Below are 14,674 nucleotides of genomic sequence, written 5' to 3'. Positions count from 1 at the left end.
AATTAATAAATTAGTCATGTCCATTCATTTCAGTGGGTCTACTCTGACTATAACTTAGTTAGCTACAACCTATGCAATGAGGCAACACATGAAGTGCATATCTTGGCGACACCCAGTGGATTGTATCACAGATTAATGATGTACAGACCAGAAGACCACTTTTTCCAGAAGCAAAAATTTATAACTAAATACAGGTTTCATATTTACAAAGCCAACATAGAAATTTATTTTACCTTGTTTCCTTCTACCTTTCTACTTGTTTCAAGCAGACTGAAATATATGAATACAGACTTCCAGCTTCAACAGAACATATTTATTTGTTTTATTTATATCCCACCCTTCCTCCCAGTAGCAGCCCAGGGGGACAAACAAAAGTGCTAAAAACACTCTAAAACATCATAAAAACAGTATTTAAAATATATTACAACAAAACATCTTTAAAAATGTATTAAAACAAAACATCTTTAAAAACTTTTTTAAAAAAGCTTTAAAAACATCTTAAAAGCAATCCCACCACAGATGTAATCTGGGATAAGGTCTCTACTTAAAAGGCTTGTTCAAAGAGGAAGGTCTTCAGTAGGTGCCAAAAAGATAACAGAGATGGTGCCTGTCTAATATTTAAAGGGAAGGGAATTCCAAAGAGCAGGTGCCACTACACTAAATGTCCACTTCCTATGTTGTGCGAAACAGATCTCCTGATAATATGGTATCTGCAGGAGGCCCTCACCTGCAGAGCGTAGTGATCGACTGGATGTATAAAAGGTAAGACGATCTTTCAGGTATCCTGGTCCCAAGCTATATAGGACTTTGTACACCAAAACTAGAAACTTGAACTTCGCCAGGTAGCTAATAGGCAACCAGTACAATTCTCTCAGCAGTGGGGTGACATGTTGGTGATAACCTGCCCCAGTGAGCAGTCTCGCTGTCACATTTTGCACCAGCTGCAGCTTCCGGACCAACCTCAAGGGCAGCCCCACATAGAATGCATTACAGTAATCCAACCTGGAGGTTACCAGTGCATGGACAACAGTGCTCAGGCTATCCTGGCCCAGAAATGGCTGCAGAGGTCTTACCAGCCAAAGTTGGTAAAAGGCACTCCTAGCCAATGAGGTCACCTGGCCCTCAAGAGACAAAGATGGATCCAGGAGCACCCCCAGACTATGAACCTGCTCTTTCAGAGGGAGTATGAACCCATCCAAAGCAGGCAACTGATCAATTATCTGAACTCGGGAACCACCAACCCACAGCACCTCCATCTTGCTAGGATTCACTCAATTTATTGGTCCTCATCCAGCCCTCCACCGAGTCCAGGCAGCAGTCCAGGGCTTGCACTGCCTCCCCCGATTCAGATGTTACAGAGAAAAAGAGCTGGTATCATCAGCATACTGGTGATACCTTGCCTCAATCTTCTGATGACCACTCCCAAGAGCTTCATATAGAAGTTAAACAGCATGGGGGGCAAAATGGTATCCTGCAGCACCCCACAGTACAACCGCCAGGTGGCCAAAAGACAATTACCCAATGCTATTCTTTGAAAATGACCCTGGAGGTAGGACCTGAACTACTGTAAAACAGTGCCTCCGATAAGCATCTCACTAAGTCGGCTCAGAAGGATACCATGGTCAACAGTATCAACAGCTGCCAAGAAGTCACATAAGAATAACAGGGTTGCATTCCCCCTGTCCTCCTCCCAATAAAGGTCATCCATCAGGGTGACCAAGTCCGATTCAGTTCCGTATCTACGCCTGAACCCAGGCTGGAATGGGTCAAGATAATCTGTTTCATCCAAGAGTACTTGAAATTGCTGCACCACAACCCTTTCAATCACCCTAAAAAGGGAGCATTTGCCACCAGGTGGTAGTTGTCACAAACCAATGGGTCCAGGGTGGGTTTTTTCCAGGAGTGGTCAGACCACAGTTACGATGTTTCACTCGTGCCCAATCAGACTCATAGCATGTCTTTCACCACTTGCACTCTAGTCCCATAACCAGGCCTTACAACTCAAGTAGAAGTAATGGGTTGTTATTCAATGTTGGTAATATTCAGGTCCATTAATTTTAGTGGGTCTACCCTGCATAGAACTTAGCTGGATCATCAGTCTCCTCCAAGAATCTCTGCAGTTGCACCACCACCACCTTCTCCAACATCTTTGCCGAATGGGGCATTTGTAACTGGGTGGTAATCATTATAAACCAATGTGCCCAAGGATGGGTTTCTTTAAAAGAAGTTAGACTATCACCTCTGTCAGAGCAGTAGCATCTCTCCTCACATCATCAGGGATGGTCTTAGGGGTTGGCAAGCTGCGCTGAGCTGAACGGGCACCAAGCTGAGCTCTCTGGCTGGTTTTTTAAAATGTACCATCTGCAGTGAGCTACGGTGGCAAAAAGCAAGCGTCTATAAGCTTTTGTTCTAGGTTCTATAGGTTGTTTGGGTGCTAACTACAAAAATGATCTTCCTTCAATTACCTTTAAAGTATGTTTCTTTTTCAATTTCCACTTTGATGTCATTTGCACCATGTAAAAGTCAGTGGAACACAGCAAGTGTTACAGAGTTTGTTGTAAGGAGAGAAGCACCAGGAAAGGCTTTAAGGAGGGATTCTATGGCACAGCAGGCAGCCTGTTCTTGTCACAGAAAGAACTCCAAGCCCACTGAGGAAAGAGTTCAGGTAGTGAGTGGGTGAATTCCACCTAAGATTTCCAGGCAAGGTGACACTGGAGAGTAATTTTCTGTGGTGGTAAACACAGTGAAAGGCATAGGAGAGGTATGAGGCCAGAAGGGAGGAAGCCTTCCTGAGGGAGTACTGGAGAAGGCCAGCAGCAGGCTGCAACCAGAAGACCTGCGAAACTGAGTCCCAGAAAGCATAATGAAGTTCTGCCAGAAGAGGTTTGGCATTTGGAGGATAGGAAGCACAACCCAATCCCTATTCCCTTATCCCCATGTGAGAAAAAATGAAGGACATCTATCATTCTGCTTGATCCTAGGGCAAGGAGAAGCTGCAGGTGAGAATTCTCCCAGCTTTGTACACGTTTGTGTGGGTTCTTGTAGGGGGCAGCAGCAGGGCCTTCAACGTCACATCTGCACCAGGCCCCATAAACTCCCTGCATGGCCCTGCAAAGCAGCCCAGGTGGTGGTGCAGGGAAGACATAGAAGGCACGCCTCGCTCAGGGCACTGTTTACCCTGCAGTCGGCACTGAATGTAATAACCAGCTAACCACACCCTGAACACACCCAGTCATGCTACCTCTATTTGCATTTATAATCCAAGATGGGCAAGACCTGAAGGGGCAAGTGTTTGGCCGCATTGCTGCAAGAACTTAGTCAGCATCAGGCCTCATTAACTGAAAATGATCCTGCAACACCGGGTGATGTAGCATTAAACAACTCAGCAAGACCTATTTAAACCACAGCATCAAGTGACAAATCACTATCTGCAAAATATTTCACCAAATGATCACTGTGGTTCTCCAGAGGGCTGTTTGCCATAACTGGTGTCAGAAATCTCTAAAACGCTCAGAAGAGCTTCACTGGACCACAACTAGAAGATGCAATGAAGGCACAAAAATGTTCTTTCTTTGCCACCCTCATTGCTACATGGTAGGCATTATTATGTGCTTTAATCAGTGCTCAGTTGGCTTTGGAATGAGACCTTCACCAGCTGCCCTCAATAATAATAATAATAATTTCTATTCCACCCTTTCTCCCAGGGGCCCAGGGTAGCAAACAAGAGATAAACCACTCTTGTAGTTGTCCAGTCCCTTTCATCATTCACAGTTCCCTGGAGTACCGGGTTGCTTAATAGACTCCACAGCACTGGGAAGAACACTCAGGAACTATTGTGTTGATGGCCCAACCTCATCTTCCCATTCCATAGCAAGGCCAGCGCCTCGATAGAATCACCTGCCCTACATATACAGTTTCCCCCAAATGCAGCAATGAAATGATCCCCAGACAGATTTATATGCTAAATATGCCCACCACATACAGTTAAACTATATGTTTAACTAAAATAAGATTCTACTTCCTGCTAGAGAACAACAGAGAAAGCTAATTTTTGAAATCTTATTTGCACTTTAAGCTATACATTTTTCTCAAATGAATGTTTCATAATAACTCAACAGATATCCACAGAACTGTAAATATATAAAACTATTAAATACTGAAAATACAAAGCCCACCCTCCATAATAAAATGCCTCATTTATAAAATAAGAATTTGGTCATGCAATCACCAACATAATTTAGCCGTAATTAACCATTTACCTATGAGGAATACACCAAGGATCTAGTCTGCTTCACTGGAATTATAAATGCTGGCAGTATTGGCACATGGAAGCTTATTAGCCATATGGTAAACCAACCCTACAAACCAGCGGACTCAGTCTATAATGTACAGTGTTTCATCAACAATGGCAGTTCAACAAGAGGTCTAAAACTGTAAATGTCTTCCTTTGTATTTTCTAAATACAAGCTAAAGCTAGCGCTAGTGAAATCAAGGAAAAAACCTCAAGACAGGCTATTATATTTGATCTGCTGTTATTTTAAACTTGCTAAGTTTACCATCAGGAAGTTTACTTACCTTTCTCCAAAAAGCTGTGGCTATCACTTCCATCACTCTCTAAATACTGTTCCTCCAACAACATGCTATCAGTAGAAATGGTATCCAAAGAGGCTTGTGATGGACTTTTCTTCATGTTCTTATAAGAAACAGAGAATGCAGGGAGATTGGACTGGCAGCGTTCCTTAGGCTTTCCACTTTTTAATATAAAGATATTAGGAAATTATTACTTAAGATGAAAAAGAAAATCAACATGCTCCATAGCATGAAAATAAAACAAATGTTGGTGAAAAGATAAAATAATCACAAGATAATTTACAAGTTAAGAATTAATTCAAGTACAGTCGTTTAATCATCTTTGACCTGTGTCAAAATCAGCAGATTTGTCTGTGGTCGTTTTTTAAACTGACAATTGGGCAGGGGTAGATTGAAAGTCCTCCAAAATAGCACAGGGCATCTGTGATAGTAGAGGGGGGAGACCTGGATTCAAATCTCCACTCAGCCAGGAAGTTCACTGGGTGATCTTGCACCTGTCACTACCTCTCAGCCTAAGCTACTTTACAGGGTTATTGGAAGGTTTACAGTGGGGAGGGAATAAACCATGTAAGCCACTTTGAACTCGCTGGACAAAAGGTAGGACAGAAATATAAAGAGTATAAATACAATATTGTCAGAATCAGGATTGGGGATAAATCATGACCACCAATTGCTAGTCATCACTTAGCTTATCATTTCAAGGCATGAGAAGCAATAATTGATGATAAGGGGAATAGCCACAGTTCAGTGATAGAGCACATACTTTGAATACAAATGCAGCACGGGATGAACTCTTTCTGCCCACAGAGCTGCTGCTAGCCAGTGCTTGTGTGATGGCCATCGTCCACCCACCCCCAACCCTACAAAACCCCAGAATAACACTAGGTCTGGGGTTTTCCAGAGGAAGGGTTGTAGCTCAGTGGTAGAGCATCTACTTTGTATGCAGGTGTTCAAAAGCTCAATCCCCAGGATTTCCAGGTAGGCCTGGGAAAAGAATCTTGCTTGAAACCTTGGGAAACTGCTGCCAGTCAGTGTAAACAATACTGTGTTAGATGGACCAATGATTTGATTCAGCATAAGGCATGATCCTATGTTCCTAAGTTTCCTACAACAACTGTTCTTAAAAGGTACACAATGTGCATGGCCACCAACATCTTGGAAAGGCTTTGCCTTCCACTGCTGTGGAACATGCACATGGTAGGTGAGTAGGCCATGATGCCTTCCAAACCTTTTTAAATACCAGAAAACCTTCTCAAATTCCAACCTGCCTTTTATCATCACACATGGCTTATGTTTTCTTACTGTGCATCACCAGGTTCTCTTTCTTGTCCACTTACTTCTCCTGGCAGTAGCTGGCATTTGCATAGGAGCATTCCACATGGTTCACAAGAATGATTGACCAGACTCTGCTATATATAAGAAGCTGTCAGAGAAATCCCATTTCCAGCTTCCTAATGGCAAAATGCAGAGCAGCCGTAAATCTCAAAATAATAGCTATCTGCATGGGGCCCCTTTTATTGAATCTAAATGACACATCTCTTCACCCTGGCTTTTGATACTTGATATATATTTTTAGGACCTTCTCCAGTTGTGAATTCTTTTAATAATGCATTTTATATTGTTGTGACCCTCCCTGGGACCTACTTGTGAAGGGTGGGAGTAGTAGTAGTAGTAATAATAATAATAATAATAATAATAAATCAGTTAATTTTCTAGACATTGTCTATACCTTAATGAAGGCTGAAATGCAGACATTTTGGCTGTGGCCAATTTTTCTTTGTCACTTTCAAGCTCTTCAGACTGCCAAGCAGTATCAGATTCTAACTCTGTGACTTTAAGAGGTGAACCTCCTGCTCCACTTTCCTTATTTGAAAAAACATTTTTGTCATCCTCCTTATCCATCAGCATCTCAATAGAATCTTCTCTGCAACTTAAAACAGTAATCAAATCCCTAGAATATGTATTACTTTTGTCACTAAGTGACTCACACATTTCTTCTGAATCACTTCTACTGAAAAGTCCACTACTTTCTTCATTTATTTTCCCCCAAAGTTTTTCTGAGGCATCATCTGAGAATGAACTTCCCCTTTGCAAATCTGTATCATTATCTGATTTGAAAAGCGGTTCTATCAGAATGACTTTGCTTAGATCAGTATTCACAGCCCTGCAGTCAGTTACAACATTCGTATCTGAACCGCTTATCTGTGCAGGATTAGCAAGAACTAGCTTGCTCTCCAATTCATAAGCTTCTTCATTCTCCGTGGGTGAGAGGTCTGATGCCACTGGACTTCCTTCTCCCAAAACAGGAGACTTGTAGGTGCTTCCTTGCATCAATGGATGAAGCAACAGAGCTATATCTGCACTTTTCAATAAGATCCCAATACAGACATTTGCCTGTTTTGCAGGTTTCCCTGTCATAGTCTCTACATCTTTCCTCAGGTTATCTAGGAGCAAAACAAGAGAATCTTGGAGGCAGAGTAAGAAAATATACTGATAATGATTGATCTGCATGCTCACATGTTTTTGGATATGAACAAGAACGTTAATATCTGCATCAGATGTAAAATGTGCAGTTTGGGATCTCATAGCGCACAGGTTTTCAATACCATTGGCCAAGGCTGCCGTCTCAGTGCTATAATACTCTTTCAAAAGTTTTTTGCGCTGCAGCCGACTTGCAACGTCACTACAGTCAGTTTTTGGAATGTTAAGAGGCTTCTGATTATAAGAACAGGGCTTTTTGTGCAGTTGCTCAAATCTTGTAGGCTGGCAAGCCCAGAGTGTAAGTGGGAATGACTCCACAAAGCTCACTGGCCTTCCTTTTCCACTCTTCATTCCTTCATAGTCCACCCAGAATTGGGAAAAATGAACTGCCCAAACATCAGAAGCAGCAGATGTTTTAAGTGCACATTTATTCAGTTTGGGAGTGATAAAACCTTTATAGATATCATGCATCTTAGTATCTTGTTCATGTGCATGTCGCTGGAAAATTGGATGCAGAAGATTAAAACAGTCAGGGGATTTTGGAAAACCTGTGAAAGTCCTAGAGAAAAATTCACAGTCTTTGAAGTTTTGGAATACTGCTTCCAAATCAGAGTGTCTGCAGTTTGGGGAGTGCCTTGTGTTTGTAGCAATCATTTCAGAACTCTGAATGGAAATTGCATGTGGATCATCCTTATGATTTTGTTTCCTTGCAGAAGGAATGATGAACTGCAATAAAAAGCATAAAGATAATTACAAAATCAGAAATGATACAAGGAGAGAACTTTCTGATAATGGGTTTCTCCAACTGTAGGAGAATACGCAGGAGAGAAAAGTAATCTACCCCAGGAAGTGCCTATATTATTGATAAAAGTGCGTAGAAACAGTCAGGTGTATAGCTTCCCAAAGTATTGGTTGCAATTCCACCAGGACTGCTGAATAAGTGCGGTAAGATTGGGAGTCTCTTACTGCTGCAATCTAGGCTACTTCACACTGGAGCTGAAGTGGCACTGGGGTGACCACATGAGCTAAAAGTAAGGTGAGGGAATATGTGGATGGCACTATGGTTGTAGGAACAAGGCTAATGTGGTTGGGGGTATAATTGCATAAAATTTGACAATAGCTATCTTAATGAAGACTAAATAGAGGATAAAATATGTACAGCAAATACAACCACAAAAAAGAGAAGTGTCTTCTGACACCTTAGACTAACAGGTTTTTTGTGACATAAGCTTTTGTGGGCTACAACCTACTTCATTAGATACCAAGTAGTGTTGCCTTTAGTTGGCAAATTATATATTTCATCCTTTGAAATTAAACACAACCATATTGAACTTTCTGGGCAATTTCCCACTAAATATGTGCTAAACTTGATACCACTATCCTGAATTGTTTGATAACACATCTTACATCAATTGCTGGGTACCACTAGGAACTAAGTCCAAGATTATCTCTCCTCCATGATCAACTGTAAACATTTTTGTCTGACCGGGTAAAGTTACATTCAGGTCATAACAAGGCAAGCGTGCACGAAGCTGTCCATTACTAAAAAACTTTATAGTATGGCTGTGTCCCCAGTTTCTTTCTCCATTCCAAGATCATCCTCTGAGTTTTTGTTAGGGGTCAATAGTACATTGAAAGGTACTAGAATACTTTTCAGATTTAGTTTTTCCTACTCCGCTGCAGAGGAGTTTATCCCTCTTTAACTTTGTTTACTAGACCATGCTACCAGAGTCCATAGCCTGGATCATATGTAACACTAAGCCATGGTTTATAAAACATGGTATGCTCATAAGCCATGATTTGTTGCTGGTTTATAAAGACCACGGCTTAGTATTGCATTCAAACTTGGCTTCCTATGATACAGAACATCACTCCTAATACATCCTTCGTTGGCCTTCTTATAGATTTTATTCCTAGGGATATCCATATCCCATTGATATATCAGGAACCTGGTGGGACTGAGTGTAATGAGCATATCTCTGTTCTCTTTAACCACCAAATATTGCTGCTCCCCAATCTTAGGTTGGAAGCACTATCATCTAATGTAAAGGATACTCACTAAAGCTCTCTGTATGCTCTCCCACAATTCCAAGATACTTTTGGAGAAAACTGAATGTTAATTATGTTTAAAGCTGCCATGCATACTAATACCTCATACCATCTTCCCTTACATGATCACAGAGCCAGGAAAGCTGTGTGGCATCCAGTGTTATAGTGGGAAGTGTTTCCTACTCTTGCTTTTTTAAGCCAAATAAGGTGGAAATTCACTTTTAAAGAAACTGGAAGCCTCAATGTCCAACAAGAACTTACCCCTTGTACATCATGTGTGGTTTGCAATTCACAAGTTGCCCCGCATTTGCAATACATTTATTTTCTCTAAAGAGGATGGTCCCATGCATCATTCACTGCAGGAATACAACATTGAGCAATGTTGTGATGTATCTTTGCAAATGTTACCTTTATCATTAACCCATCAACTCGAACATCAACATGTTCTTCTGGCTTTGAATTGTCATTTAACTTGTATATGGCCATGAATTGGCTGAGACTCTGTTTCAAGTCCAGCACAAACTGGTTAAGCCAAAGAACACTCCTCTCATCCACAGTAAACTGCAAAGCATTTAGCTGAATGTAAAGGTTTGGACTTGGAACTAAAAGAAATAAAAACAAACTTGTTACCTTCAAACATTTTAGAAGTAGTAGCATTATCTCCAACATGTGACTAAGAACATTAACAATACCGAAATACAATATTATGGCCATTGGAAAAGTAAATCTGGGAAGACAATATTCTGGATATATACAGAATATTATTTCTGAAGAACAATGAGAATTATTTTTCCCTGTAAGCTACTGTGGCACTGGTTCTGATCCAGCAGTGGTGGCTTGATAACTGTATAAACACAAGAATCTGCATCAAAATGTTACAGTATGGAGCACTCCTATTCACTGTTCCACCCACCCATGTTTTCTTTCAGGATATTCCATTCCATTCCTCCTTTCCCCAATCTTTCATTTTCCAATAGACACTCTGCATTCTGTGGCTATTGAGTATGCTCAGTCCTCACAGGTTTTTGGGGGGATTACTTTGCACAGTTAAATTTTTCTACTTCAACTGAGGCTCTCCTGAGCATACTGTTTGGCCAAATAGTGGTCATACTTAAACATCTGAGTACATTTTTAGTATATATTAGGAGCAGCCAACCTGGTGTCCTCCAGATGGTTTGGACTACAACTCCCATCAGCCCTAGTGTTCATAGCCAATGGTCAGGGAAGATGGGAGTTGTAGTCCAAAACATGTGGAGGGCATCACTTTGGCTATTCCTGGTGAGTGAGTGCGTGTGCACGTGTGTGTACTTCCTTACTGGGAGGAACAGCACAGCCTCACCACAGAGAAAAAGTTAGGTAATTCTCAATTGCAGCACTTTTCCTAGATCCACGTAAGTCAATGGAGATGTAAACAGAATAGACTCGATCACACATCAATAGAATGTTCATTCATTGGCCTATCAAAACCTGACCTTTTCCATTGTCATGTCCAGTATATAAACTGACAGAGCTGTGAACAACTAAGGCCTTCAACAGCTTCCTGACAACTGTAACAACTTTATTGATGGTTATCAGGCTACCAACAGTAAGCCTTGCATGTGAAGTCACAGGCTCCACCTCTCACTTGTTAACATCTTACAATTGCAACTGCAGCCTTCTTTGAGCATTAAAGTAAACATGTGAAGAGGGGCAATGGGGACTAGAGCACTAGCTCCACCTCATTGCCATTTCTGACACCTTAATGCCTGAAGAAAGCTTACATTCAAGTCAGTGCACATTCTGATCCTTATATTTACATTTAACCTTTAAACAACATTTTTACCTTACACTTCTTGATTCTACACACTGCAAAGCAAGTTCTGGATACAGAAGACATCTAGAATTAAAGTGCATGGGCACTAATCGCTGTACAATATCATCTGCAACTGTTGTGAATGTTAACATCTGCACACAGCTGAAGATTCCAAAACATTTCCATTTCTTTATACGAAGGGTTGCTAGCCTGTGGTGCTCCAGATGTTGCAGGACTACAACTTCCATCATCCCTGACGATTACCCATGCACATCTGGACAGCCACATATTCCCCATCCCTGTCTTACACAAATATCTGCACATATGATTGGTGATGAAAAACAGGAGTTGCACAGGTCACACCTTTGAATTATGATCACTGTGAGCATAGGACTATTTCCCCCCAGCATTTTCCACAACAAAGCCCACCGGAATTTCTTTAAATAGGAAAAGGCCAATTCTTCTTCATATTAATCACATTTTGAATAACAGTTTGATTTATTTTATAGCTCAGCACCGAAAATATTAAAGCAATCGTATGTAGAAAAGAGTAACAGTTTATTTGTTTTAATGTTTTTAGTTACTGTAAACCGCCCAGAGAGCTTTGGCTATGGGGCGGTATATAAGTATAATAAAATAAATAAATAATAAATAAAACACCATTTGCCTTTTCAAGCATACATAAAGTAACACAGACAAGATCACTGTATTATGTATGCTGGTATAAGTAAATAATCGTAAATAATTTTATATCTTTAGTTCAAAATATTTCTCAAACAAGTGTAAAGCAGAGCTCCAACATCCCTCACTTCCTGGTTGACAAATATTATACAGTGCTACACTAGAATGGTTCTGGAGGGCACAGAAAATGAATACGGCCACACTCTAGAGCAGGGGTGGCCACTCCATGGCTCTCCAGATGCTGCTGAACTACAGCTCCCATCAGTCTCAGCCAACACAGCTCATGGTCAGGGATGATGGGAGCTGTAGTCCAGCAGCATATGGAGAGCCACGGAGTGGCCACCCCTGATCTAGGCAAACAGGAATTCTAGTTTTGACTATATGACTTGCAGAACTGGAAAGGATATGACTCTGATCTCTTTCCATCTACCTGCCCTTGCTTAATGTGATGAATATACTGAACTGAATACCCCTGCACCAAATGGTAACATTCTACACAATGGAAAGATAAACTAAAAACATCTTACTGGGAAAGTCTTTTCCATCCGGACAATAGTATTCAGTGAATTCAATATGAATGGCTGGCATTTCTGGTGGAAGGTACAGAGACTTTTTATTGCAAGAAATAAGAGTTTTAGGAGAACTACGACACTGGTCAGCTGTAGAAACCTGAAATTAGGAAATTCAGCATTTCAGCAATTATCTTGCATTTTGTGAAGCACTAAATGTGAACAACTGCTTCTCAGTTAATCATACTGCTCGTCATAGGGCATTTAAAAAGCATTTTAACTGGGTTTTTTTTGAGGTGGTGCATATTTTTGTTATCTATGCTACTTTTTCCACAGACTTGAATTTTCAAGACCCTGTGATTCAAGAACAGATATTAAAACATACAATTAAAACTACTAGGAACTGAGATTTGCAAGAAAAAAAGACTGTGTCATCTTTCATGAAAGTTGACTTTTGTATCAAGAAACTTCACATAAACACATAGCTAGGTCTTTGTCATACTTGTAGATATCAAAGAAGAAAAGAATTGATTTCAGCAATTAATACTGAATTATACCTGAAAAATATTAACATCTGCAAGTCTAACCACCACAGGGCTGGACATGAGTTTATCTTTTGGTTGCTGAGGTAACACAGAGGAAGGCTTAGAGATTCCTTTAGGCATCTGTTCCTTGCCTGTAATAAACAGAAGATATTAAACCACAGAAACAACAAAGTTTATCCTTAACTCTTCCTCTGTACCAAAATCTCTGCTGTGTTGTTTGTTGCCTTTGATTTTTATTTTTTGCTTTACATTGTAAGCTACCTAGAGAATCTTTATTAGATAGTCTAAATATAACCCAATAAAATAAAAATAGGGAAGCCTATTCATTGAAATCAACAGAATCAAAATTAAAACTCATTCATTTACTAAATATAAATGACAATTTTTGTAATCTAGGGTTGCATATTTGCCTGATCTGTGCAGGCTCTGGAGTCTAATCAGATTTTTTCCTCAAATGAATCTAAGCATCACTCTCTAAAACTAATTTTATAGTCCCAAAGGAATTAGGATTTTTTTTGGGAGAGATGTTACCAAAAGGGAAGAAAACACCCATACCCCAATGCAAGTGCACTATTGCTTCTGATCTCCTGATACTACTTGGACTTATATCCATGAAATCAGCTGTAAAGACTGAGGTGAAAGATCTTTATATAACTCTTCTTTTTATATAAGTTAAAAATGTATGCAGTAAGGTACCTGTCTGTACGAGCTCTGGAGACCCCTGGGGTGGGGACTTAGTGGGAGAATCTATATTATGATCTTTCACAACCTGCTTAAGCAATTCAACATTGCTTTTGAACTCCTTTAATAATTCTTCAGCCCATCCACTTCTGGCTTTAGTAGCATCACTAAAATGCATCCAATGGCTGCAGCTGTCATCTGTAAGTATTACACATTTGGACATAAATTAAAAACAACTGTATAAACATGCCATTAAGTACATTTTTAAAGTCTTTTAACATATAAGCTTATTTAAAGCCATTGAAAAATATTACATTCACAGTTTGTAAGTTTATCCATAATTTGTCTAACCCCCTTTGAAAGCTCCCTAAGCTAGTGGCTATTACCACATCTTGAGGCAGTGAGTTCCATAAATTAATTACATGCTGTGTAAAGTGCTGGTTTTGACCTATAAAGCCTTATACGGCTTAGGTCCAGGCTATCTGTTAGACCGTGTCTCCTCTATGAACCTGTCCGGATTTTAAGATCATCCGGTGAGGCCCTCCTTACTATTCCATGTTTCTCGCAAGTTCTATTTGCTGAGACACAGAATAGGGCCTTTTCGATGGTTGCCCCTGGATTGTGGAATTCCCTCCCTAGCGAGGTTCGGTTGGCTTCCTCGCTATCATCCTTTCGCGCCCAGGTGAAGACTGTTTTATTTAGGCGGGCTTTTAACTGAAAATGTTATAGTTTTAATCTATTTTGATTTAATCTATTTTTAATTGTTTTTAACATGTATATTGGTTGTTCTGATTGTTTATTGTTTCTTCTCCTTTGGCCTGTCCTGAATTTCCCACCAATCAATTTCATTGGATGAACTCAAGTTCCAGTACTGATTTATTGCTTGTGATGAGATGACACATATTAGTTGCCTGCCTCTTAATTATAATCAGACATTGGCATTACATTTAAGGTTACAACATTTGGGGGCTTTTAGAAAAAAGGTTAAGAGGGGACATGAGAGTTTTTTAAAATTGTGCATGGTGTGGAGAAAGAGAACAGAGAGAAATCTTTCCCCCTCTCTCACAATACTAGAACTCCAGAACATCCAATGAAGTTGCATGCTGAAAGTTTCAGTGCAGACAGAAGGAAGCACTCCTTCACAGAGTGCATAGTTAAACTATGGAATTTGCTCCCACAAGAGGCAGAGATGGCCACAAATCTGGATGGCCTTAAAAGATTAGACAAATTCATGGTGGATAAAGCTATTAGCCTTGATGTCTATGTTCTACCTCCACTGTTGGTGGCAGCCTCCGAATACAGTAGGGCCCCACTCATATGGCATAGGTTCCAGACCCCCACCAAAA

The 14,674-nt window shown here is 40.3% G+C and overlaps 1 protein-coding gene across 5 annotated transcripts in view; it reads right to left on the bottom strand.

Moving 5' to 3' along the window:
* BLTP3B (bridge-like lipid transfer protein family member 3B) overlaps positions 1–14,674 on the bottom strand; it is an 82,709-nt gene that overhangs the window by 22,304 nt on the left and 45,731 nt on the right. For 4 of the 5 annotated variants that reach the window (XM_061639494.1, XM_061639491.1, XM_061639492.1 and 1 more), the window contains exons 10-15: positions 13,344–13,526; positions 12,660–12,778; positions 12,121–12,262; positions 9,529–9,722; positions 6,320–7,797; positions 4,576–4,751 (exon numbers count right to left, since the gene is read on the bottom strand). In XM_061639494.1, the coding sequence (XP_061495478.1) occupies positions 4,576–4,751; positions 6,320–7,797; positions 9,529–9,722; positions 12,121–12,262; positions 12,660–12,778; positions 13,344–13,526 (2,292 nt within the window). Of the gene's footprint in view, positions 1–4,575; positions 4,752–6,319; positions 7,798–9,528; positions 9,723–12,120; positions 12,263–12,659; positions 12,779–13,343; positions 13,527–14,674 lie in introns of those variants that run through there. The other variant, XM_061639496.1, reaches the window with a different exon arrangement.

Source organism: Rhineura floridana, chromosome 8 (genome assembly GCF_030035675.1).
Source record: "Rhineura floridana isolate rRhiFlo1 chromosome 8, rRhiFlo1.hap2, whole genome shotgun sequence".
NCBI lineage: Eukaryota > Metazoa > Chordata > Lepidosauria > Squamata > Rhineuridae > Rhineura > Rhineura floridana.
This window is presented reverse-complemented; position numbering and strand designations above follow the sequence as displayed.